The sequence below is a fragment of the Homarus americanus genome, unplaced genomic scaffold (genome assembly GCF_018991925.1).
Source record: "Homarus americanus isolate GMGI-L3 unplaced genomic scaffold, GMGI_Hamer_2.0 scaffold367, whole genome shotgun sequence".
Taxonomy (NCBI): domain Eukaryota; kingdom Metazoa; phylum Arthropoda; class Malacostraca; order Decapoda; family Nephropidae; genus Homarus; species Homarus americanus.
The window spans coordinates 16920003-16947576 of record NW_024743709.1 but is presented as its reverse complement, the minus strand read 5'-3'; the positions used below and the strand labels follow the sequence as shown (position 1 = coordinate 16947576).

General features: G+C 38.8%; 1 protein-coding gene across 1 annotated transcript in view; it reads left to right on the top strand.

Annotated features, from left to right (window-relative positions):
- LOC121877413 (glucose-6-phosphate 1-epimerase-like) overlaps nt 1-13774 on the top strand; it is a 35352-nt gene extending 21578 nt beyond the window's left edge. The window contains exons 5-7 of the mRNA XM_042383170.1: nt 3103-3280; nt 6471-6627; nt 9599-13774. Of these exons, the coding sequence (XP_042239104.1) occupies nt 3103-3280; nt 6471-6627; nt 9599-9759 (496 nt within the window). The 3' untranslated portion in view covers nt 9760-13774. The remainder of the gene's footprint in view (nt 1-3102; nt 3281-6470; nt 6628-9598) is intronic.
- Nucleotides 13775-27574: the final 13800 nt, after the last annotated feature.

The following is a 27574-nucleotide window of genomic DNA, read 5'->3' as shown; positions in this document are numbered from 1 at the left end:
TATGAAAGCAACACTTATTTACTGTTCATATATATTTTAATTAATGTTTCTGAATTTAAAAAAAAATACTACCCACCAGTGGTAGTAAAGTTGGGACAGCCAATGTTGTTGTGTGTGTGTTTTGACTTGGATGACGAAGTTGTATTTAAATTTGGAAGATTTTAATTTTGTGGGGTTTTTACAGCCTAAATGGGTATCCAAATATGAGAGCCTACTGTAAATAGGTGTCGAAATATGAGAGCCTACATATAAAGAAACAAACATTCCTGCATTTGAGACCAGCAGACAACACCTTTAGCAATTCCTCAATAGATGGCGCTGCCGCACCACTGCCATTAGTAAACAAACCACACAGCAGCAAGGGTTTATTTATTTATTTATTTATTTTTTTTTTGCAATATATCAACAATATTAGTTAAATCAATAGTTTTATAGTACTGTATAGAGAATACTTGTAATTGTTAATACTGTAATGAGGTAACAGTCTTTGTAAGGGGCTGATTTCAAAAACCTCTGCTACAACTCATCGACTAGTGTCCTGGAAGACGCATGGTAATTTTCGAGGTATATTTTTGTCATAAAAAGTGCGTCTTTTAAGCCGAAAAATACGGTACTTTAAACAATAAGACATATTTTCTCTACCGGATTTCTGTTGCAAAACATTTTTCGATCGCATAAGAAAATACAGGTCATAGGCTAGGTTAGGGTATGACGAGTTATATTATAAGTTATAAGGTTAGCTTAACATACACCGGTATGGGGGGGTAGTAACTAGTGATTTCTAATAGAAATGAAGGTCAAAATCGTTCATAACGCAACGCAAACCAGAAAATAAACAGTCTGCAGGTCTGAATACAGGGATGACCAAAACTTAAATTTACCCAACATAGACTATCTCGAATCTAAACATCCAAATACTTATGGTAGTTAAAGTAAAATTTTACCCATTAATTAATATTTATGATGATATATCCCACTGCATTCTCAAAACAATGTCATTACTTCTAAATTGACTCGTATCTCCAAATAGTACTGATATACTCTGTAAATGCACTGGAAAACAAGGAGAAAGTCTACCAGATAAGAATACATGACAGCTGAGCTGGTGTGAACATGTCCATAAGCTGCTCTTCACTTCACATTTCTTCATTTACGAAATGTCCATGACTTAGACCATAAAAAAAAACACCCTCAAAACTTAACTGAATGCCACATTTGGGGTCTGAAGAGGCCATCCTTTGTTCTACCGCTGACTGCAGTGGTGAGTTTGTTGGAGAACGTCGTGTACAGTACTGGGAAACTGGTGACATCATTGCAAATGGCGGCCTTGTTTCTAGAGAAATCAACTTATTTCAATTATTATAGCAGGACTTAAAACTTTATTACAAATTATATATACCGTATCACTACAAACGTGGCAGAGTGTATTTCTTGTGTTTACCCAGAATCGACAACTTGTCCATTCTTCATTGACTGTATCTTGATTACGTTGTGTTGCCCTGTCTTACCCCTGACCTTTTTCCTGCTGCAGTAGGTGATAAAGTGGTCACTAAGGCCAACATAATGACCCCTACCTGACTGATTTTGTACTAATGGCTATTACATAAAGTGGTGTGTATCTTCAAGTCTTTAAGATAGGGTCATTATTATGTTTCCATACAGGGGCGTAAGCAAGGGGCAAACATAGCAAACCAATACAGCTGGTCACCCCATCTGAGAAAATTGTGAAATTTATCCCATTTCAGGGATTTTTTGGGGCCATCTGCAATAAATAGTAGGACATATTTTATGGCTACTATTAATACTTCATCCCATAGCATACGTTCCATTGTTTACATTGCTGTCCGGATCCGGTGAGGGGAAGCTTAAGTATGATTAACCCACACTTGAGTTTCACGTGGAAGAAAAAGTGCAGTCTGCAGTGCAGAAATATTACTTTGGCAGAAATCTCTGTTCTGTATTGTACTTACGTCCTCGCAAACTGGTTATGTTAGGTGCTTGCCAACAGTGTGTAACAGAGCTGTGACTGACCGCCCAAGAGGCTAACGAGGCGATAAGTGGCAAAGAGAGTAAAAGTAAAAAGAATGAGTTGAGGGCAGTGAGTAGCTAAAGGGGCCATGTCCCCTTCCCCCTTTTAGACACCACTAATTACATAATGCATGATCTTGTGTGGTGGCTGATCACAAGAATAAAAACAGTAGTTAATAGTTGTGGAGAATTAGATGGCATATTTATTAAGTCCTTTATGTGTTCCTTAGCTATTGCCTTGTATATACAGTGCATATTATTTCTACCCTAACACTTTTAATACACCAGTATTTGGAGTGTAAAGTATCATCATGAGTTTAAGGATAAAGAAAAATGCTATAAGCTCTGTAGAAAAACAATCAGCTCTGTCCTATAGCTGAGGAAAACTAATATATTGTAAGTACTGTGCCCTCAAGACTGTCATGTGAGTTAATAGTAACACTTAGATTATATGAGAATACGGTACAGCTCCTCCCCGACTTACGACAGGGTTAGAGACCCAAATCCAGGTCGTAAGTCGAAAATGCTTAAAAAATACATCTAAAATTGGTGTCTCATTTTCTTCTCGGCACCACAAAACTCTCAGTTTTAAGCTTGCCAGCCATTTTAAAGTGAATTACAAACGAAAATTTTGTCAGTTGGGACTCGAAAATAGGTAATTTGAAAAAATTTGGGTACGACTGAGGCGGTCGTATGTCCCGGTGGTCATAAGTCAGGGTGGAGCTGTATTGGCAAGTTACCATATGCCACTGGTAATGTTTTCAACCAAGTGAGATAGGTTGTTTGTAGTAAGGCATGTTTAGTCTTTATTCAATTTAGTGTGTACTATTAAACTATATGCAATCACTGAAATGCACACAAGAGGCAATTGGTGGATAGGACTTGACTGGTGATGTCTTGTGGTCATACGAAATTTAATAGGAGTAAGGTTTAATTGAAATGGCACACCATCCCTGTGGCTCGTATAAAGATTTATTAAAATTATAAAATTATCGCCTGTATGTTCTGTGGTTAAAAATAATCTGTCCTGCTTGTGGCAGACAACAAATTATAATGCTGCAATTTTCTTAACAGCTTCAGCCTAACTTATCGCCTTATCCTGCGAGAAAAGGAGCTCCACTTCAACATTTCTGTTTACAACCCAGGAGCAGAGACACTTTCCTTCACTCTCCTTCTTCACACTTATTTCAAGGTTCCTGATGTACGACGATGCCAAATTACTGGCATGAGAGGATGTACATACGTAGATAAGGTCAGTTTAGTGGTCCTCATTTGTTCGAGTTCTTGTTTATATTTGTTTAATATATGATGATTTGTTTTGGAAGGAGCAGATGTACAGGAATCTCACACTAACCACAGGTTTACCAACTGTGGTTTGAGTATTCACATTTTTTATTTTGATAGTACTGTATACTCTTTTACAAACCATGGTACAGTCATCCCTGATATACGGATGGGTTAGGTTCCTTAAAATCTCGTAGTAAATAAAAATTCTGTATGTTGCACCCAATTTTCCCATAGATTTCCATTATAGATGTGAAATAGGTTCCTTCACAACAAAATCTTAACTACAATGTAGCAAATAATAACAACAAACTTTATTAATACTCTCCTGAACAAATGCACTTATAATAATAATAATAATGCTGCAATAAAACCAATGGAAGAGAAAGGAGGTGTGTGTGTGTGTGTGTCTGTAATAATAATAATTAATGGTTTATTGAAGACCATGGCAGCCAGAAGGCTGAAAATATACAGTTACATAATTGGAGACGGGGTCACTTGATTGACAGAAAATAAAAAAGTAACATAAGTGTGTGTGCGCGCGCTCATAATGCCGTAGAAATCCCCATAACACACCGCCAGTCAACTGTATCGGAAGGTATTCACTCGGGATGTGTTCACGGCGAGAGAGAGTTTTCAGCAAATCAACTTATCAACAGGGTCATCTTAACGTAGTGTATAGTATACAGTACAGTATTTGGTATGGAGATACATTCCAAAAAATATAATTTATTACCTTCAAGTGATAATGATGGCTCGGTTTGGTTACTTGTGCACTTAAACAACTGATTAACGAATAAACCAGGGAATATTCTGACGCATACACTACAATACTGTATTATTTATTAAGTGCTGATAAATGCACTACAGTGCTATTTACTAAATGCTGAAGACATACTTGTTGCGGTAAGCACAAGAGATGGAGAGAGCTGTTAACATGGTAAAGGAGCTAGGATGAACAGCTGCTCTCACTTGTTAACAAAAGACTAGGAATTAATAAGATGCGGTGACTTACTTGCGTTTGAGTGTGGGATTATTTTCTCTGCAAAGTTTATTATTTTACAATAATGTTATATCAACACCAGCACCAAATGAACCTAAATACATAATATGGGAATTATGGTGAAATTACTTAAAGATGTGTCAGAGGGATCCTGGGGGTGGGAGCCAACCACCCACATTACCTCCTGCCTGCAGCTTCCAGATACTTTCATCTCCCAGTATTTATTCATACTGTATTTACCAGTACAGTATACTTGCATGTAACATTTTACAGTACAAAATAGTCATATCAGTGAAAACAGTTGTCGACAACCTGGGTTTGAGTATATCCGATTTTCTTGAAACAGTCCAGGTAAGCAGGGTTATGTCTAGAAACCTCCCGCTTCCCCCATAGTTTTTAAAAGGATATGTGGTCATGCAACTGATACTGCCCTGTAGTTGTAGTAATAGGGGCTAAATAACTTCTGTATTGGCTATTGGAATTTGGAAAAAGGTAATTTGAAAACATATTTTCAAAGCAAACAATAGAAGGTATAGGATAATGATTGAAACATTAAAAAAAGAGGACTGTTATACAGGTTCTCTGCCCAGAATCCAGTAACCTTGCGACTGAAACCGAACTGGATTTTGGGATTTTACGAATATTGGTACAGCACCTTCAAAATCTGGTACCCTACTAGTCCTGTTTCAACAAATACAGTAGACTGAATAGACCTTTGATATTTCCAAGGGTGTTGTACTTGATAAAACAAACAATTTAACTTGTGTCATAATTACCATTGTATGTTGAATTGCATATTTTGACTTGAAATATTTAAATACCCTAATAAAGAACCACCATGTTAATTTTTATATTATTTGTTTAGTTTTAATTGTTTGTTTCCATGATTCTACTTTACTGTATTTTTTTTAATGGTAATTTATGTGGCACATTATACAGTACAGCCGAAATTCTTACCGGGTAAGTCAGGAATGCATCTTTAGATAATATATGCATTTTGAAAGGAAATTGTGCTTCATTTAACATAATTTTGCTTAGTGTAGTAGTATTGAGCCATTCAATGCAGATGGTCTGAATTTTAAGTGTACCCTCAGTGACATATTTGATGTAATAGATATAAATTTCATATGTGGGATGTCTGTAGTTAAGATTGCATGTATTTTATTGAGCAGGATATGCCTGCAATTTGAAAGAATTGGGGGAATACATCAGAGGCATGTAATGCCATTTTTGGGTATTTGATGTCACCATGGATGAAGTAACCTGGGAAATGAAAGTAAGAATGAGTGAACGAGGAATCCAAGTAAGACCAGCTCATTTACTCTGTAGATGATGCTCTACTGTTGGCCAGGTCTGAGAGATATTGATTGGATATTTTAATGAAATTACAAGTAAAGAATATCAAAGGTAGACACTACAAAGTGCAAAGTTCTGGTGTTATAAAGAGGAAGTAATTTTGGTGTAGGCAGGAGCTGGAGGTTGGTGGTGGGTTTTTTTTTTTTTTTTTTTATGGGCATTATCCCACCCGGGTACAAGTAATTTTATGACCCACATCAAGGTCTGGTGGGCAAAAATGTAATGAAATAATAATAATGATAAAGTTAATAAAACTTAATAATACAGTAGTAATAATGAGCCATAAATGAATACAAAAATTAAAAAAAAAGTGAGAAACAATATATGTACGTTGTGTTGTCAAAGTAAGAGAAACAATTGAGACCCTGCAATTGTGTGTAAATGAGGCAGAATGTCAGATCAGCAACCTAGGACTTGGTCACAATTTTTGTGTTGCCATATGGCAGCAGGGTCTACCATTAGACAACACATTATGCTTCCAATATCTTCCCAGGTGGTAGTACCTCCTTGTTTGATAGCTGCCTACTACCTAAATGTAGGCACAGTATTTGAGTGACAATATTTAACAAAGATAGAAATGGAGAAGCCCAGGTGAACAACACTGCAAGGAATAGAAAAATGGTTTCTTGAGAGCATTAATCAGTTTTTCCCAATATTTTATTATCTATTAACTCTTATAATGCATATCCCAGTCCATCAACCATATTAAAGTTTTATCTAAATTGTCAATGTGTTGGATATCAGAAATGCAGAGGATACTCCACCTCATATAGCATAATGTACTGTATTATCATGCCAGACTCGGGAGGGAGCTCTCTACCAGGAACACCGTGACGTGGTAACCATTAATGAATGGACGGACCGTATTTACCAAAACACTCCCCTCGAGCACATCATTACTAATGTTGTAAGTGGCCGCAAGATGAGAATGCAGAAGTACAACCTTGTTGATACGGGTAAGTGTTCCAATAAATGTAAATTTAAGTCATATACTGATGAGACACATTCCCAATCCATGTGTTAGCTTATGTGAATACTGTACGTGGGTTGAAATTACGGATACTTTCAGGTTATGGATACTGTAATAATCTTTCTTAACAGTCTGAATGTTATAGCTTTAACAGCCATGTTCTTATGACTTTTTTTTTAAATATGTGTACTGTCTTTGTAAATCTATATTATTTAATACATAAAAATACCCAGTACATTTAATTTTTGTATTTACACAAAATTGTATATAGTTTCCATATCAAGTATAGGTGTAGTTTAAGCCACTCATAAATAAGCTTACGAAAGACCACTGAACTATACAGTACTTCATTCACATGAGCTTGCAACCAGAGCCAAAGACTGGTTGGCAGAGTGAGGTGCATTGGGTAATCTAGAGTTCTTTATTTTATTTCCTTTCTTTATATTCTGCAATTGCAAGTTATATTAACTATCAAGTGTTGATAAAGAATGATATCGTAAGCCAGACAAGTAAATTTTAGCATGTAAAGCACATTGATAATGTAAATATCTTAAAGTAAAAAATAAAAGTTTAAAATGAACAGTGACACAAGTACAGTTGATTCCATATGGAGATTACAGGGAATCCACACCCACATTCCCCCCCACCCACCCCCCGGCCCTGATTGGTTGCACCTGTGGCAGCCCTGAGTCTTTGGGTTATGAGTTTTAGCATAATCATTTGTTAGTTATCTGTGCAGCTGACAAGGTTAGGTCTGCTAGGTGGCCCAATGAGCAGTACAGTCGACCCTCGTTAATTCGGACTAATAGGGGGGAAGGGTGTCTGTTTTAGCCGATTGTCCGAGTTAACCGATGTTTTCGCTTGCACTAGGGGTTTTATCTAGGGCTTAAATTCCTTATATGTAAATATCAGTCAATAATTTTGTTTTATTCGTAACAATTATTGAACGACTATTTTCCATAACACAGCAAACAGGCGTCAGTCTCTCTCTGTTTTCACTGGAGGTAACATCTTGCTTGAGACTCTCTTCAACTAAACAAGCAAATTATTGGTCATTTTGAAATATATTTTATATATTGACAATATATAATGCAGTGCAGCAAAAATCTTATTAGCATTTCCATGAATGTAGCCTTCTACATATCAAGCACAGTATGAATAGAATACCATTGTAATATAACAGTATTTTAACCGAAAACTATTAAAAAAACGAATAACATCTCAAGAACATCGGAAGCTTAGGTAAAGTCTTTTGTTTTCATCATGTATTTTATCCTATTTTACATTGAAATACATCACGTTTCAGCAAAACTACTATTTATTTCTGAGAATATATTCATTCTTTTCCAGTTTAGGTAAAATATACGTGTGATGTAACAGTTTTTTAACTGAAAACGATTCGAAAAACACGTAGCCTCTAGCCCTGTTCAAGGAGAGGACTGGGAGAAGCTGTTTGGTGCTACAGACGATGACAAGGGAAATGATTTGGATGGATTTTAATGAAAATATTCAGAAATATGGTATCATACTATTTATTCAAGTCAATTAGGATAGAATATTATTGTAATACAACAGTTTTTTAACTGAAAAACAATCGAAAAGCGATTACGGTAACATCTTTTGAACGAAAGAAAGCGAAAGTCCTTGTTTTCGTCACGATTTTATCCCACTTTCTACTGTAATACGTACGTCATTTCAGCAAAAATATTACACATCCGTGAATGCATTATATCAAGCACAGTATGAATAGAATACCATTGTAATATAACAGTATTTTAACCAAAAACTATTAAAAAACGAGTAACTTCTCTTGAACATCGGAAGGTTAGGTAAAATCTTTTATTTTCGTCATGTATTTTATCCTATTTTACATTAAAATACATCACGTTTCAGCAAAACTACTATTTATTTCCGAGAATATATTAATTTAGGCACAGTTAAGGTAAAATATACATGTGATGTAACAGTTTTTTAACTGAAAACGATTCGAAAAACACTTGTACCGTCTAGCTGATACTCGACAGCGGGTGGTGCGTCATGCGTAGTTGTAAACAATAGGAGGTTGAAGTAGATTACCGGGTATTATATTAAGTGTGAAATATGGAAATGGTTTTTATTACTGGTATTTTTTGTAGATCAATGAGAACTGTGATACCGTATATGATATGATAAGTTAGCCTGTGCTAAGAACTTCAACATAGACTACTGAAAACACGTTGTAAAGTAATTTAGCCTATTGTAAGTTGATGAGCTTCATTTGCTGAAGGAACTGCACAACTTTTCATTACTAATTAGTACATATTTTACGTTTCCATTGTTTACTGGCAGGAAATGGTAAATATTTTTCATGTCTGAAGCTAAAAGTTGCATCCCCCCCCCCCACACTAGTGGTGGAGAAGTTACATTTAACCAAAAAGACGCTGGTGTTTTATCCCAGCAGTGGGTGGACCAGCATTTTAGCTTAAGGTCCGCGTAGGTAATATTCCTAAAAAAAAAAAAAGTTCAGATTTTGTCCGAATTATCCGAAATCCGGATTAAAGGGGTCCGAATTAACGAGGGTCGACTGTACTCCTGTACTCTAACGTACCTAAATCTTGAGTAAATTATTTTTATTCTTACCCTAGTTACCCCATTCAAAATCAGATATATCATTGTACTCCCATATAGCTAAAACACCTTGTTTTTATTACTGTGATTGAACAACATTACTATAAGCTTAAGCTAAGTGTGCTGCATGATTGATTATGCAGTAATAAAGGAACAGCTGACTTAATATAACAAGAAGTAAATGAAAAATTAGTAAACTTAAGAATGCACAAGGAACCCAGAAGGAATGTGATGAATATTGGAGCTAAATATGGAGGGGAATTAAGCGATACTTTAGCCAGTGTTATAAATTAATGCATTATTTTACTTTTGATATAATTATCTCTAATTAGTTTTATATGATTTTTCAGTGGTGTGGAACCCTTGGATCGAGAAAGCCAAAGAGATCCCGGACTTTGGGGAGGAGGAGTTCCCCAACCTGGTGTGTGTAGAGGCCGGACATGTTTCTGCACCAGTCATCCTTCCACCTGGCACTGTTTTTGAGGCCAGTCAGATCCTGCAAGTTATGTAGAGAGTTACTGCACAACATTCATTAATGATAAGACCCATGAGTGGAAGACTGGAATAAATATGGAAGTATTTCAATGCCTAAATTCTTCCTTTATCATCATATTTTATAATTATCAAAGTGTTCTCTTGATCTTTGGTATACTGTAAGGTATATTTCTTCAGTTTTTCATTTGTGAGTTTTATTAAACTCATAGCATAGTGATTTATTCATCCACATTGTTCATCTGGCCATGAACTGTGAATGGATAAGAAAGGTATGGAGTTGAGATTCTGTAAAAGACTGTTTCAAACATTCTTAGAGGATGTCAGCAGATCTTAGGGTATGACTGAGCAGGTTGTAAGTGCAAGGAGATGAAACTTGTTAATCCCATCCCTTAGATTGTAAGGTGATGTTTGTGAGCAAAGTCATCTGTATAGGAAAGGAATGGCAGCAGTATATAAATGTTTTAAGAATTGATTTTACTATGAATGTTCTAAGGTTGTGAAAGGCTTTTCATGAGAATTCATGCGACATTTGATTCTAGATGACTAAATGTTCACATGGATATGATTTTTATTACGTACTCTATTGTACAGTAATTTGTTATGCAAATCATATTTTTTTTTTTTTTTTTACCCTTTCTTTTGAAATTGATGTTTATTAGGATCCCAGTGAGCATATGTAGAGACTTCATGTGTTCATTTCAAGTTATCTTGGAACAAAATGGCTTTACTGATGAAAAATATCTCGTGGTGCTATGAGTGTTGTGTGTGATGGGGGAGCCTTTTCGTAGCAGTTCCAGAGTAATATTATGTTCAGTAGTAATAAAATGTAAATTGATTCACCAAATCACAAAGAAAAATTGCAGTACAGCGTAGTGTCCTTGTGTACGTTACTAAAATTAATTGACCGTTGAATACAGAAAACTAATCCATTCAGATAATTATTTAAGTGTTTGATCTCAAGTGTAGCATTAAGATGTTGTGCACAGAGTAAGACTGTATCCAAAAGAGTAACAAAATATAACTGGGTAAACCACAGTATATATCGTGGTTGTGTCGTAAGTTTCATGATATTTGTGTCCCAGTTGCATAAAACCAAAGTTTCAAGAAACAAGATGAAGACAGGGTGAATATTTCTTAATTAATGATGTTTGTATTTTGTAGGTTGTTTGTTGTAGTATACTTGCTACTAACATAGTTAATGATATTGTAGTCAAGAATTGCTTTTGCATTCTGTGATGGTGCATAATTAAGAGTGCTAGAAGGGTTGCTAACTATTATGGAATAGAGGATGATTCATAGATGACATTTTTAAGCTTTCTAATATTGTTAATGACCCAAGCTTGGGTAGCATGTGGCTTTCCTACTCCTGTTTAGGAGATCTGTTAGAAGAAAAATATTTTTAGTGTTTACATTTGAAGTTTTTATAAAGAAATATTTGCTAGTCTTTGGACTGTCATAATTTCTGATTTTATAGCTGTCATATTCATGCAAAATAGCTTTTTAGTCATGTATCTTCACCATACCATGTAGACTAAACTTATAGGGATGCACAAAAACATTCACAAGAGAAGTATGATTAGGTTGATATTTATTGTTAAGCTCAAAATGCTTACTTTATTTTTATCTTAATACCTGTATATGACATGTACTGTAATATTATTGAGGAAGTATCTGGTTCAGCATTGCCCTAAAGCTTGTCTTGTGTAATATTCACGAAAACTGACCGATGACAACCATCAGAATGTCTTACTAGAAATTTAAGGAAGTAATAATAATTTTGTACGCAAGCAGAGAAACCACTTAAAACACATATGGTAATTTATAAGTGAGTTTGACTAATTCAGTTTGTATTGAACAGAAAACCTTTTTGTGGTGTTGAGTATGTTGACAGTGTGAATTATTTGCACTTTGGGAAATTGGGTTAGGTAATGGTCATCAGATAGTGACCTAGTTGCCATTATTGTGTATTCATGATTGGTCACTGGCATCTAGTGTCTGGACTAAATGTAACTTGTCAATCATGAGGTTACAGACTGCTTGAGAGAAGCAATTATAGTTGGTTGGCAAAATTAAAAAAGAAAAGTCATCATACTTCATAGGGTTATTATTGTTGTTTTGCATTCCGAATTTGCATTTCTTTAAGACAATTTGTTGTCTTTTTATGAATTATTTTTAAAGCCCTCTTTTTATAGTTTATAGTCAGTATATTTAATTTATGTTTCATAAGTCTTTATATGGTTGTTATATACCATGTACAGATGTTGAATTTCACACCATGACATTTTCATTTACAGTATGTTTAAAAAAATGGAAATTTGAACTTCAAAATATAGTTATTGAAATTTAAAGGATATTTTTAACATTTTCCTGAAATTGAAACAGGTGTTATTTATTATATATTTGTATTGATTTTTATTTTTAGAAGCTTTAAAAGTTTTTGACTAAAGATACTGATACACTAGTAAGATTATCAGCTAGCCACAAAGTATTAATGGAGGTCAAAGATTGATTTATCTGAAGGAATTCTGCGTAGAACAATTTTATGAAGCCGTTTAAAAAATGATAGAAGTTCAAGAAAAACACTGTGTACAGGATTGTGAATAGAATCCCAGCATGTGGTCCCAGTGCTTGATGTAGCCTTCATCAATAGCCATATGCTGATAATAGTGTAGCTTTTTCAAATATAGATCCTACCCTCTGTATTTGCATCATTCAGTGTCAAGTTTTTCTTTAAGGTTCCAATTACAGTGTGGCAGCAGTGGATACAGCTTTTACCTTCTAGCCTAAGGGGTCTTGGTTTGAACCTGGGGTACCCTTAGTCCACCCAACTGTGAAGGGGCACCTAACTTTACATTTGGGGAAGTGAAGAATGACTGCTGGGCTTCCTTGTGAACCAAAGGCTTAGTATTAATGTGTTGTCTACATTGCCCTTAATGAGCTGTCAGTGCTATAAACTCATTTTCAGTAGTTTTAGGCATTATTATATTTATAGTTTTTGCACAAGAAAATTAATTATTTGGTTGATGTTACAATGATAATATTGCCAACGAAAAAGTCTTTGATGTCTTTAAGAGGGTAGTCTTCATATTTGAATGAGTCAGTCCTGACCATTGTTGAGGTAACTGTCTCACATTTTAAGCAGCCAGCTAGTGACATGACTAATACTTTTGTCAAGTTTTTCATTTTGTGGCTAGTTTATTGTATTTCTGGATGTGGAAGATGTCATCTTGTCAGACTTCTGCATTACTGTAGTACACACCGGGTTCTGGGTGTCAGTGAAGTAACTCGGACATTTGTTAGTGTAGTTGTTAGTTAAAGTTTAGCTTTGCTCTTATTGCCTGTCTTGTTATAGAATTGTTTACATTTTATTGATGGTTTTAAATAAGATATAAATTTGTTAATTTGTATTAATATTCAATGGTTGTATTGTTTTACAAATAATTCAGATCCACCAATTTCCAGTTGACCAATTATTATTTTTAGAATATGAAAGTGTCATTAAAAAATGTATTAATACAGGCAACAATTCTCATGAAAACTTTATGAATAAATGTAGGTTTAGTTAAGCTTGTAATAGAACACTGCAGACTTACTCAGTTAGGCGAGGAAGCTTTGTAGTCGTTCACCAGCCGAATTGCATAATTTAAGGAAATTTGTACCATTTGTTTTCTTCCACACTGATTTGTATTAGTATTACCGCATTTAAGATGTGACCACCTCCAGATGAATATTTATTTTTTTATTTTTTTGTCACCATGCATCACTGCAGGAAAAAATTATCTCCTTTATGATTCATAATTGGTTTCAATGAGCAATTAAAATATTTATTATGTTCCATTTGGTGGTGGTAACAAGAAAGTGGTAACCATAACAGCATAATTTAACCATGACAATTAAACCAAATAATAACTTGTTTGGGTAGACGTATGTATATGAAAGATAACTGCAGACAAAAAAATAAAATTATTGAAATGTTTAAAATTTAATATGGATTAGCTCTAAAACAGTCAATAATAATTAATTAGTATGGTCATGTTTTTTGTCATTGATAATCCCACTATTATTATTATAATATATTCAATACTGTATGTTTTGGGAAGAATTCTACATAACACTTCTTAGATTGCATAAGATGGCATTTATTAACTAGATAAGTTAATTTAATACTTAAGAATAAATTCATGCCAGGTAATAGTATGAAGGAAAGCTAATTATTTATATCCCTCAAACTACTGTTCATCTTCAAAACACATTGAAGGGATATTTTTTGTGCATCAGGCATGTTTAGAAAAATTTGCCTAAACCCAGTATAAATCGGAACAATTCTTTATATCTCAAATTTCTGTGAGCCACCTCTAACAATTGTCCAGCTATTCGACTACCAAATTATCCAAACCCTTGAAAATACTGTAACATATTTCTATCTATATTTTTTACTATCCCATTTCAAAATTCCGTATCCACCTTCCAGAAACTCTATCTCGGCTGTCAGAATGTCACCAAGTTCATCATACAGTAATGTTGCTAAGCACATAAGGTGTCTGACAGTATGTCACCAAGCACATTTTGTAAGTTATCTCCAGGTTTAGTATGTGCAATTACCACTGGCAATTATAAAATCAAACCAGAGGAATATCATTGTTACCCAACAAGGTCCATCCTGAGTTGATAACAAGAATAGTTTTTATCACATTCCACTGTGAAAATTATAATACCTGTATAGGGTATACGATATATTACAGATGGAAACAAAAAAGGATGGAAACAAATATTTTTTTCCTGAATTTTTACGTTATTTTCGTAGCCTCTTGTAAATTTTAATTTTATATTTCTTCCAATACAAGATATCATAGTGTTTTTAGATAATTTGCACATTCATTTACAATAACTATTGTCAAGTGTCCATTTTCTATGATACAAATTTCCCATTTTATATGGTAAGCAGATAACTAACTTTCCTGGAAAGTAGATATTTCCCATTTTCTATGATACAAATTTCCCGTTTTCTATGATAAATAGATATTTCCCATTTTCTGGCATGGTTAAAAAATATCACAACATGTATCATTAAATGAAATCCCTCTGGTGAACGAGAAATCTGCACAAACCACGAGAAAATGGTGGGAAATGCAGGTGAAGGTTACGTCCTGTGCTGTTGAAACTCAAAGGGTGACTGGTGTGGTCACTCGCGTAACTTTAGAGGCAGTCTACATACTGTTGGTGCCAGATCCCATCGATGTTGCCAAATGTGCATCTTGCATATCTAGCATTCATATGCAAACATAAAATTATTCTATTGTAAGTTTTGAGTTCATACGCAAATTTGCGTCTGAAAACCCCAAGAGTGTTAAGTTGGCTCCCATGCTGGTGTCATTCATTTATTCCAAGAACCGGATAGCTCTTAAGGGGTTTATTAAGGAGCACCTGCAAGTCATCTAGCACTCCAACAAGAAGGCCTGGATAATGACGGTGTTGTGCCAGAAGTTGGCTACCACTCCACGCTCCTCAAGACATATGCTGAGAAGCAGAACATCTCCAACAAGTTTCTCCTGATCGTTGATAATGTGCCATCGCACCCGCCTACACTGGGTGAGTGGACTGACATCAGTGTGTGATGTTTCTGGCCCCCAACACCACCTCATTCATCCAGCCGATGGATCAGGGCATCATCGCAACCTTCAAGGCCTACTACTTGAGGAGGTTGATGAAGCAGCTTTTTGAGGCGACAGATGGAGAGGGAAAGCTGACAATCAAAGAATTCTGGCGTAGCTACATCAAGCACTCCATACACAGCATCTACAAGTCGTGGAAGGAGGTCACACAAAGCTGCATGAGTAAGTGTGACCTGAGTGCGTGCACAACTTTTGCAGTTTCCCGGATGTTGTAACTTTACACCGCGACATCACCAGCATCTCCCAGGAAACCGGCTTTCAAGAGGTGGACGAAGAGAATGTGGCTGAGGTCTTGGACAGCTACTCTGAGCTCAGCACAGAGGACCTGCTGCTCCTGGAACAGCAGCAGAGAATGGAAGAGTCAACGGGTGAGAAGGAAAACCCTGCACCCATGACGCTGACTCTGAAGGTGTTGAGCACTGCAATGGACCGTGTGAACACTGCCATGAAGCCCCTTGCTGAGAATGACCCCAACATCAACAGGAGTTCCTCTGTGAGGGCAGTGGTGAAGGGCATGCTCTGCTACAAGGAGCTGTACCTTAAGAGGTGCACCAGACAACACTCGCCTCCTTTTTCAAGCCCCTGCCACAGTCAGGGCCACAACCCTCAACTTCTGACACCTCTCCAGTCCCACCCAGGAACTTCACCTAACTTAAAGCCAAGTCAAAGCCTACACCTCCGGCCCCAACTGTAGAAGCCCTTTCTAGGACTCTGACTCCCACTTTGCCTCCAGCCTATTTGTACTCAGAGTGACATCTCCACTCCACCTACAAGAGTCCCTTTAGCCTCAAAGGGGACATGTGATGATGACCAGACTTGTCCAGTATGATGTAGCGAGTGTTATTTAATTATTTTGTACTGATCGTGATATTGTAGGAAATTTTTTGTCTGTGATACACGTGTGTGTGGGAACTGGCTGGGAACGTATCCCATTGAACCCCATGTTATAATGCTCCATATTTAAAAAATTTTGCTGAACGATGTGTTTTTCAGGAGTGTAACCCCCATCATATCTTGAGTTTTACCGGTACCCATGTAAGGTCACAGCCAACTTACTTGACAAGCTCGCTCTTTATATGAATGATTTCCACATATTATAGTGAATATTTGTGACCCAAGCTATCTTTTACTAGAAAATGAAAAAAAAAATATGAAACTCCTAAATACATACAAGTTCAGCTGAGCACCTGTGCCTTGTAGTGCAGTGGTCATTATTGGTCATTATTGGTCATTGGGCCCATGTTCGAGCTGCTTTCTGAAAGCATGTGCTACCACTGGATCCTCCAGACGCTTAGTAACAAAACCTCATCTGGAGGCTTGCTGCCTTCTCCGTTTTGGGGCGACCTGAAGTGAGAGCTTGTATCTGATAAGTCAATGATTGGTGTCACAGTGGTCTAAGCCACGCCATGGCACAGGTGATGAGGACATCTCGGCCATCTCTTTCTCTGACACTGATGAAGTCAATTAGATGCCAGCGTTTGGATCGTGGGTGTTGCTACGAACCCTTGAACATGTCGGCCTGCCCAAACAAGTTATTGGTGATAGTGAGATTGTATATCACAGAAAATGGGAAATATCTACTTTCTGGTAAAGTTGGTAATCTACTTATCATGGAAAACGGGAAATTTGTATAATAGAAAATGGAAAATATCTAATTTCCGGGAAAGTTGGTTATCTACTTTCCCAAAAAGTAGATTATCTACTTTTGGGGAAAGTAGATTATCGACTTTTTGGAAAATTGGCCTAATCTTCTGTAGTAGATTATCATAGAAAACGGGAAATTTGTATCACAAAAAATGGGAAATATCTACTTTCCAGGAAAGTTGGTTATCTACTTTTCCGAAAAGTAGATTATCTACTTTTCGGGAAAGTAGATTAACGATTTTTCGGGGAAATATATTATCGACTTTTTTTTAGGGAGTATTACATAATTTTCCAAAGTAGATTATCATAAAAACCGGGAAATTTGTATCACAGAAAATGGGAAATATCTACTTTCTGGGAAAGTTGGTTATCTACTTATCCTAGAAAACGGGAAACTTGTATCATAGAAAATGGGAAATATCTACTTTCTGGGAAAGTTGGTTATCTACCTCTCTGAAAAGTAGATTATCTACTTTTTGGGAAAGTAGATTATCGACTTTTTGGAAAATTGACCTAATTTTCCGAAGTAGATTATCATAGAAAATGGGAAATTAGGTCATTTTTCAAAAAAGTTGATAATCTACTAACCCCAAAAAGTCGATAATCTACATTTCGGGAAAGTAGATAACCAACTTTCCCAGAAAGTAGATATTTCCCATTTTCTGTGATACAAATTTCCTATTTTCTATGATAATCTACTTCGGAAAATTAGGTCATTTTTCCAAAAAATCGATAATCTACTTCCCCAAAAAGTCGATAATCTACTTTCCCGAAAAGTAGATAATCTACTTTTCGGGAAAGTAGATAACCAACTTTCCCGGAAAGTAGATATTTCCCATGTTCTATGATACAAATTTTCCGTTTTCTATGATAAGTAGATAACCAACTTTCCCAGAAAGTAGATATTTCCCATTTTCTGTGATACAAATTTCCCGTTTTCTATGATAATCTACTTCGGAAAATTAGGTCATTTTTCCAAAAAGTCGATAATCTACTTCCCCAAAAAGTCGATAATCTACTTTCCTGAAAAGTAGATAATCTACTTTTCGGGAAAGTAGATAACCAACTTTCCCAGAAAGTAGATGTTTCCCATTTTCTATGATACAAATTTCCCGTTTTCTATGATAAGTAGATAACCAACTTTCCCAGAAAGTAGATATTTCCCATTTTCTATGATACAAATTTCCCGTTTTCTATGATAATCTACTTCGGAAAATTAGGTAATTTTTCCAAAAAGTCGATAATCTACTTCCCCAAAAAGTCGATAATCTACTTTCCTGAAAAGTAGATAATCTACTTATCGGGAAAGTAGATAACCAACTTTCCCAGAAAGTAGATATTTCCCATTTTCTATGATACAAATTTCCCGTTTTCTATGATAATCTACTTCGGAAAATTAGGTAATTTTTCCAAAAAGTCGATAATCTACTTCCCCAAAAAGTCGATAATCTACTTTCCTGAAAAGTAGATAATTTACTTTTCGGGAAAGTAGATAACCAACTTTCCCAGAAAGTAGATATTTCCCATTTTCTGTGATACAAATTTCCCGTTTTCTATGATAATCTACTTCGGAAAATTAGGTGAATTTCCCCAAAAGTCGATAATTTAGTTCCCCTAAAAATCGATAATGTACTTCCCCAAAAGTCGATAATCTACTTGCCCGAAAAGTAGATATTTCCCATTTTCTATTATACAAATTTTCCGTTTTCTATGATAAGTAGAGAACCAACTTTCCCAGAAAGTAGATATTTCCCATTTTCTATTATACAATTTTCCTGTTTTCTATGATAATCTACTTCGGAAAATTAGGTAATATTTCCACAAAAATTGATAATCTACTTTCCTGAACAGTAGATAATCTACTTTTCAGGAAAGTAGATAATCTACTTTTCAGGAAAGTAGATAACCAACTTTCCCAGAAAGTAGATATTTCCCATTTTCTATGATATAAATTTCCCGTTTTCTATGATAAGTAGATAACCAACTTTCCCAGAAAGTAGATATTTCCCATTTTCTGTGATACCAATTTCCCGTTTTTTATGATAATCTACTTCGGAAAATTAGGTAATATTTCCACAAAAATTGATAATCTACTTTCCTGAACAGTAGATAATCTACTTTTCAGGAAAGTAGATAATCTACTTTTCAGGAAAGTAGATAACCAACTTTCCCAGAAAGTAGATATTTCCCATTTTCTATGATACAAATTTCCCGTTTTCTATTATAAGTAGATAACCAACTTTCCCAGAAAGTAGATATTTCCCATTTTCTGTGATACCAATTTCCCGTTTTTTATGATAATCTACTTCGGAAAATTATGTAATATTTCCCAAAAAGTTGATAATCTACTTTCCTGAAAAGTAGATAATCTACTTTTCGGGAAGTAGATAACCAACTTTCCCAGAAAGTAGATATTTCCTATTTTCTATGATATAAATTTCCCGTTTTCTATGATAAGTAGATAACCAACTTTCCCGGAAAGTAGATATTTCCCATTTTCTATGATACAAATTTCCCGTTTTCTATAAGTAGAACCAACTTTCCCAGAAAGTAGATATTTCCCATTTTCTGTGATACAAATTTCCCGTTTTCTATGATAATCTACTTCGGAAAATTAGGTCATTTTTCCAAAAAGTCGATAATTTACTTCCCCCAAAAGTTGATAATCTACTTTCCCGAAAAGTTGATAATCTACTTTTCAGGAAAGTAGATAACCAACTTTCCCGGAAAGTAGATATTTCCCATTTTCTATTAAACAAATTTCCCATTTTCTATGATAATCTACTTCCGAAAATTAGGTAAAATTTTCCCAAAAGTTGATAATCTACTTCCCCGAAAAGTAGATAATCTGAGGGGTGATGGTGAGTGTTGGTGGCAATGATCAATTTTGGTGGTGATGGCGAGTGTTGGTGGTAGTTGTAAAGGCCTGGGACTTTGGGAAATAAATCCCTTGCCAGCCTTAATCAGGATCTTATAAGAGGAAAGTCAAGAACAATGGTTTTCCGAGGGATGACAAACAACCGTTAGAGATTGACATCTTTTTACTATGGAAATAAACAAAAATTGACACCACTCACACAAATATCAAATAAACAAATAGGGGGTCAAACAATTAATGGAGTCAAGCAATTACAGGAGTCAACAATTAATGGAGTCAAACAATTAATGGAGTCAAACAATTACGAGTCAAACAATGAACAGATTTTCCTACGGCGGTGGCCCGGTGGAATGTCCCGAAAAGGGTGATCAGCTCTCAAGTGGGGGAAGGTCCAGGGCAGCTTCCTCACTTGGCGTCGGCGGGTGATGCATTGCCGCACAGGAGAGACGCCAGGGCACGGATGGTGGAGGAAGTGGGGATGACGTGGCAGCCACGGTAGTAGCTGGAGCAGGTGTCCGGAGGTTGACAGTCGAATAGTGAAGGTCTGGGAAATCAGTCCAGGACCTCAGATGAGCACAACCAGAATTTGAACGAACAGCGGGGTGCAAGTACAGCTGTGTTGACGGCTGGGTAGTGTCTGATGTGGCAGCAGCGACCTTCTCACCACCTCCTACCCCCCCCTAGTGGGGGGCCGCGAACGAACAAGCAAGCATGCATGTGGTGGACAACCATCCTCCTCGTTACCGCCCTTACACAGCTCCCCCAACAAAAAACTACTGTAAGGTAGATTAAAACTTAAGACTAGTACACAAAACAACAATCCTACAACAAATGGTTAAATATACAGAGCGAAATAAAGAATGGTCACATTAAAAAGAATAAGTGGTAACTTGATGTCCAAATATCATAAGGCCGTATCAGGAAACTGCAAGTGGGATCCACTTCAGTCCAGGTTTAAGTTTGGGCCTATTTCCAGTCAGAGAATTTCTTCTATCCCATACGGTGTTATCTGTAACTGGCAACCGAGCTGGCGCCTGAACTTCACAGGAACTCTTGCAGGGCAGTGCCTCGACCGACTCCAGCTTGGGAACGTTGTCCTTAGCAAAGTTAATGTGGGCCCTGAAATTATATTTCCTTAACAAATTAGTTTGATATAATTTAGGCTTCTTTGAGGAAGGAGATGAGAACGGTCCGACAATCTATGGCTACCCGAGAAAATCGCTCTGTAATGATGGGTAAGGGTTTAAGAGGAACAGGATGGACTCTACTCTTGGAGGACATACGCTGGCACTGATCACAACTCCTACAAAAGGCTCTAATATCCGCTCCCATACCTGGCCAGTAAAATTGATCAGCAACCTTCATATAAGTCTACCGACGAGAACAGTGTCCTGCTTGAGGGCTCTCGTGAGCTACACAGAGAATGTTACTACAACAATCAGTAGGGACAACTAGTAAAAACCGACCTACTTTGGCTGGTTGCTTGGATGACACAAAACCTATGTAACAGATCATTAATTCAAAAAAACTTGTAAACAGACCCATCTCTAGCCTGATCCTCCTCCCCGGAAGTCACTTTCTCCCTTACCCGCGTCAGAGTGGTACACGAGGCTTGAAGCTTGGCGAACTCCTTGGGCGTCACAGTCAGTGGCAACATTTTCGGCAGAATCAGGGGATGCAGTCGTTTCACCTTCGCCGACCGTGTCTCCACAGCGTGGACCTTTGTTGGAGGTGAGGTGGCGTGTGAGGGCGACGTCGGCAGGTGGCGAGGCGACTGGCGCTGGTGGTGAGGAGACCGGCACTGGTGGCTTGGAGTTTTAAAGGTTCTGGGTCGTTAGGGTCACGAACTGCGGGAACATTACCAATGAGAACACTAGCGAATTTAATGGGCGCTCTTACCACATTAGACCAACCAATGAAATAGGGGCAACGCAGGTAGCACCTGTAGTATCTTGCGTTATTTAATGAGAGAATGACAAGCTCATGGTCGGTCTGGCTGGGCGTTTATTCTCTCCTCTTGGTTACAACGTGCCTAACACATTTCGTGTTTACACAAGCCTAAACACTTTCTGACTTTGGTAAGAACATAATATATATTATATATATTCAATAAAGGCAGCATATAAACATACATATAAATAACAGCACCTAACAGGGAACTGGTCAACACGACCTAAATAATCGGCGACACTAACCTTCGAGCAGCTGGAGACATCAGCGTCAGGCAGGGCTTCCTCAGAGACAATAATGCACGGGCAACCAATGTCCCTGATGATAGTAGATGCCTAAGACCCATTTATTGTTCCGCTGACACAATAACGGGGACAGCTCCTGTCTTCCAAACAGAATCCGACCTTGTAGCTGGGCTGATGAATATCGGTAGATTTGAAGGCGTGGGGATTCCTGGGACAGTGAGAACGAATGTGCCCTTCTCCGCAGTTGTGGCACCGCAAGGCCGGTGAACTACTCCTCTCTACTGTGAATGGTTCCTCGGAGGACGGAGGCTTCGTGTTCTTCACTGGAGGAATGGGAGACTTGGGGTAGGCATTGCGAGCGGACCCCCAGTTGTCAGCAAGTTCTACAGCTTCTCCTAGCATCGCTGGCCTGTGTTCCTTGATGAATATTTTCAAGTCTGGCAGTAGAGAAGACAATATCATGAAGTTAGTGAGAGACAAAGGTTTCCTCAACCTCTGACGCCTCTAGCCATTGCTGAAACAAACGACCCAGGTGGATTGAAAATTGCTGGTACGTTCCCCTGCCCTAATCTTTGTTCTGCGGAAATCAACACGATAACCATCAGAAGTCTTGTTAAACCCTCGCAAGAGAGCTTGCTTCAAGAAAGAGTAATCTCTAGTGATGTCGGCAGATAGGGACGTATATATTTGTACCGGTTTACCACTCAGTAGGCTACCCAATCTTGGAGCATAGCTGTCTTTGTCCACACCAAGCAGCTCGGCTACACGTTCAAACCGAAAAAGGTAGGAGGCGATGTCTTCTCCTTCACGATAAACAGGCAAACTAGGTTTTGCTACATTATCTTGTATAGGGCCAGAGGATTCTGGTCTACTTTGAGCATTAATCTTAGCTAGTTCTATGTCCTTTTCTGCCTGCAACTTAGCTAATTCGAACTCTTTCTCTGTGGCGTTCCTCTCTCTCTTTCTTTGTTGCGTTCCTCTCTGTGTGTTACGTTTCCCTCTCTCGGCAGTCTGTTGGGTGACCACATACTGACCAACCTCAGCACCTGTCAGACCCAGGACCACCGCTTGACCTTTCAACTCCTCAAAACTAGACAGAATGATATGAAAGGCCAAGAGCCAAAGTGGCAAATTAAACTACTTACCCCGCAACTAGCCAAAAGTAACTACTTGGTGGCTCAATCAAACCATTAAATGATTCAATCCGGCTGGAGGAAACCTTGTTTCGCACCCAGTCCAGTTAAATCACCTCATGGAAAAGAAACCGCACCAGGTGAATTAACAACAAAATGCTATGGCAGCATCCACCGTGCATCCCAACCAACACTAATTAACTTCCCTAATACAAGGGAGAGCAACAAAATTAGCATAACAGAAGGAAGGGATAAGCACCAAACAACACTTACTTCCGGGCCTCAGACAGCAAGCGGCGTGCACACAGCGACTTACAACAGCCCAGTCCCAACCATTGTAAAAATTATCAATAACTTGTAATAAACCAGTGTATTCACTCCCAGTAAACACTACACCTTGCACTGTCACTATGTTGAAATGAACTGTAGTTTGAGCTTTTCCTCATCAAGTTATTATATATCTTATTTGTATCACTTATGTTACTTGTATATTATTTGTAATTCGAAACCCATTCCCCAAATATGTAACTGTATATTTTCAGCCTTCTGGCTGCCAAGCTCTTTCAATAAACCGTTAATTATTATTATTATTATTATTATCAAACACCGGTAACGAATGTTAGCCCTCAGAAACCAAAACCAAGGACTTAGAGAAATAAATCCCTTGCCAGCCTTCATCAGGATCTTATAAGAGGAAAGTCAAGAACCATGGTTTTCTGAGGGATGACAAACAACCATTAGAGATTGATATATCTTTACTATGGAAATAAACAAAAAAATTGACACCACTCACACAAATATCAAATAAACAATTATGGGAGTCGAACAATTACGCGAGTCAAACAAACGGGAGTCAAACAATTAATGGAGTCAAACAATTACGAGAATCAAACAATGAACAGATTTTCCTATGGCGGTGGCCCGGTGGAATGTTCCGTAAAGCGGTGATCCGCTCTAAGGGGGGGGGGGTGTTCCAGGGCAGCTTCCTCACTTGGCTTCGGCGGGCGATGTCTTGCCACACAGCAGAGACGCCAGGGCACAGACGGTGGAGAGGGCGTGGAGGAAGTGGGGATGACGTGGCAGCCACGGTAATAGCTGGAGCAGGTGTCCGGAGGTTGACAGTCGAATAGTGAAGGTCTGGGAAATCAGCCCAGGACCTCAGATAAGCACACAACCAGAATTTGAACGAACAGCGGGGTGCAAGTACAGCTGTGTTGACGGCTGGGTGTTGTCTGATGTGTGACAGGCAGCAGCGACTTTCTCAGCTCCGTCTACCCCCCTAGTGGGGGCCACGAACAAGCAAGCGAGTGGTGGACAACCATCCTGCTCGTTACCGCCCTTACAGTGGTGGTGAGTGTTGGTGGCAATGATCAGTGTTGGTGGTGATGGTGAGTGTTGGTAGCAGTGGTGAGGGTGGTGTTGGTGGTGGTGAGTGTTGGTGGTGAGTGTTGGTGGAGAGTGTTGGTGGTAATGATGAGCGTTGGTGGTGATGGTGAGTGTTGGTGGTGATGGTGAGTGTTGGTGGTGATGGTGAGTGTTGGTGGTGGTGAGTGTTGGTGGTGAGTGTTGGTGGTGGTGTTGGTGGTGGCAGTGTTGGTGGTGGAGTGTTGGTGGTGATGGTGAGTGTTGGGTGATAGTGGTGATGGTGAGTGTTGGTTAATAGTGGTGATGGTGAGTATTGGTGGTGATGGTGAGTGTTGGCGATGGTGAGTGTTGGTGGAGGTGGTAATGTGTGTGTGTGTGTGTGTGTGCAGCCACACACAGGGTGGTCAAATGTGTCTAGTGTGGCAGCACTGTGTTAGTGTTAAGGTGCAAGCACTGCTTGCTCCTCGCTTTCAGCTGCCGCCACTCGCTAGCTCACGTTGCGAACTGGGAAGCAACTTGCATAAGTCTTCCCCTACCAGCACACAGCCTCCTCACCATCAAGACTCCTGTTGTGCCTCCTCGTGGCAACACAGTGTAGGCGGAGAGTTGACCACGATGGAAACCCAACGACTACATCGGTGGACGAAGGCAATGCCTGACAGACAGGCTACTAAGGCGAAACCCAACAAACTGGGCTATCGGCAGTCCATTGTGACTCCCTCGCCCCAGTCATTGCAACACCTGCACCACTGGATCAGGAAAAGGGAGAGCCAAGATGTGTGGTTGCAGCCTGACGCTCCTGCCTCACCACATATATCAACTCACGAACAGCCATCATCCAGTTCATCATACCTCACATCATCATCAAAACTCCTATACCCCCAAAAGTCCTTTGGCGATGGACGAGTGGCGATGGGGACAGGCAGAAATGATTGCCGGGAGGCTCTAGTCACAACTCTGCACATGGGCGGCACAGATAAGATGGTTGTTTATGCACTGGGATCTAGGCAGCAATGCAATCCAGTCGTGTCTGTGTGAATGAGCAGCCATTTCAGGTAGCCACTCTACTCACCCCACATAGGGAGGGGGCCAGAAAAGGTGTCCTAAACATAGTCTGCCTAAAAACCCAACCTGACTGGGCAACCGCACCCTGTAAGGTCATCCTTATGCGGTCGAAAATACAACCAAAATCACATATTCAAACAAAAACAAACCATACATCCTCTTATGGTCACTGCATGGAATGTCAGGACCCTTCTGGATACTGGCACAAATGCATGTCCTGAAAGAAGAACTGCCCTTGTGGTAAAAGAGCTGGCTAGGTATAACATCGACATAGCAGCCATCAGTGAGTCCCGGCTCCCAGATAAGGCCCAACTCACAGAACTGGGTCTGGCTACAAATGGAAGGGTAAGCCTACTGCAGAGAGACACCGCAGTTATAGAGTTGGCTCTGCCATCCGCCAACGCATCCTACACAGGCTAACTGAAATGCCTATTGGGATCAACGAGCGCCTCATGACGCTTCGAGTCCCACTGAATCACTCAAGTCATGCCTTCTTCATCAGTGCATACCTCCCAACACTGGATGCAGAGGATGACATGAAGGAGGCCTTTTACTCTAACCTCGACAATGCCATCCTCTATCCCCAGAGAAGACAAGGTTGTGTTCCTTGGCAACTTCAATGCCAGAGTTCCCTGCCACATTTTTTGGCAGGAAACCATAGGGAGAAATGAAAAAGGCAAGTGTAATCCCAATGGCCTACTCCTCCTCAGCAAGTGTGCTGCACACAATCTCACTATCACCAATAACTTGTTTAGGCAGGCCGACAAGTTCAAGGGTTCGTGGCAACACCCACGATCCAAACACTGGCATCTAATTGACTTCATCATTGTCAGAGAAAGAGATCGCCGAGATGTCCTCATCACCCGTGCCATGGCGTGGCTCAGACCATTGTGACACCGATCATCGACTTGTCAGATACAAGCTCTCACTTCAGGTCGCCCCAAAACGGAGAAGGCAGCAAGCCTCCAGATGAGGTTTTAATACTAAGCGTCTGGAGGATCCAGCGGTAGCACAAGGTTTCAGAGAGCAGCTCGAACATGGGCTTATAAACAGCCCAATACCAAACAATGTGAATCCCAGTGCCGAATGGGATACTCTTAATACTGTTCGGATAAAAACCTGCAGAGAGACCCTTGGCCAGATCAAAAGAATACACCAGGATTTGTTTAATGGAAATGACCCGGCAATCAAAGTACTCATAGATGAGAAACGTGCTGCTTTTACCGACTGGCAGAACAACCCTCAGTCTCGGACCAAAGCTGATACCCTCCCTCAAGAAGAAAGCGGCAGCCCAGCGGGAACTTCGCAATCTAAAGAACGATTGGCTTAAAAATAAATCACGTGAAGCACAAAAACTTGCAGATTAGCACAAGATGCACGAATTTTTCATTTCCACAAAAGCATTTTATGGGCCAGTCACTTGTGGCGCAGTCCCCCTCCGCTCATCTGATGACAACCTCATAATTAAAGACGATGAAGGTTTCCTTCAGCACTGGAAAGAGCACTACCATTCATTGCTCAACCGAAACACCGATGTGGATGTCCTGACTACCCAGCAGGTCACTCAGCATCCAGAGTTGACCCACCTCAGCTATCCTCCATCCCTGGAGAAGGTAGCTACTGCCATCAAACAGATGAAAAATAACAAAGCCTCCGGGCCTGATGGAATCCAAGCCGAGGTGTATAAAGCAGGAGGACCTTTGCTTACCAGCCGTCTCCGCTCTTTCCTGGAGAATATATGGGAAAAGGAGAAAATCCCCCAAGCTCTTAAAGACGCCTCCATTGTTAATATTTATAAGAACAAGGGAGACCTTTTAGATGGTGGCAACTACCGTGGGATCTCGCTGCTCTCCTTAGCTGGCAAAATTATCACTCAAGT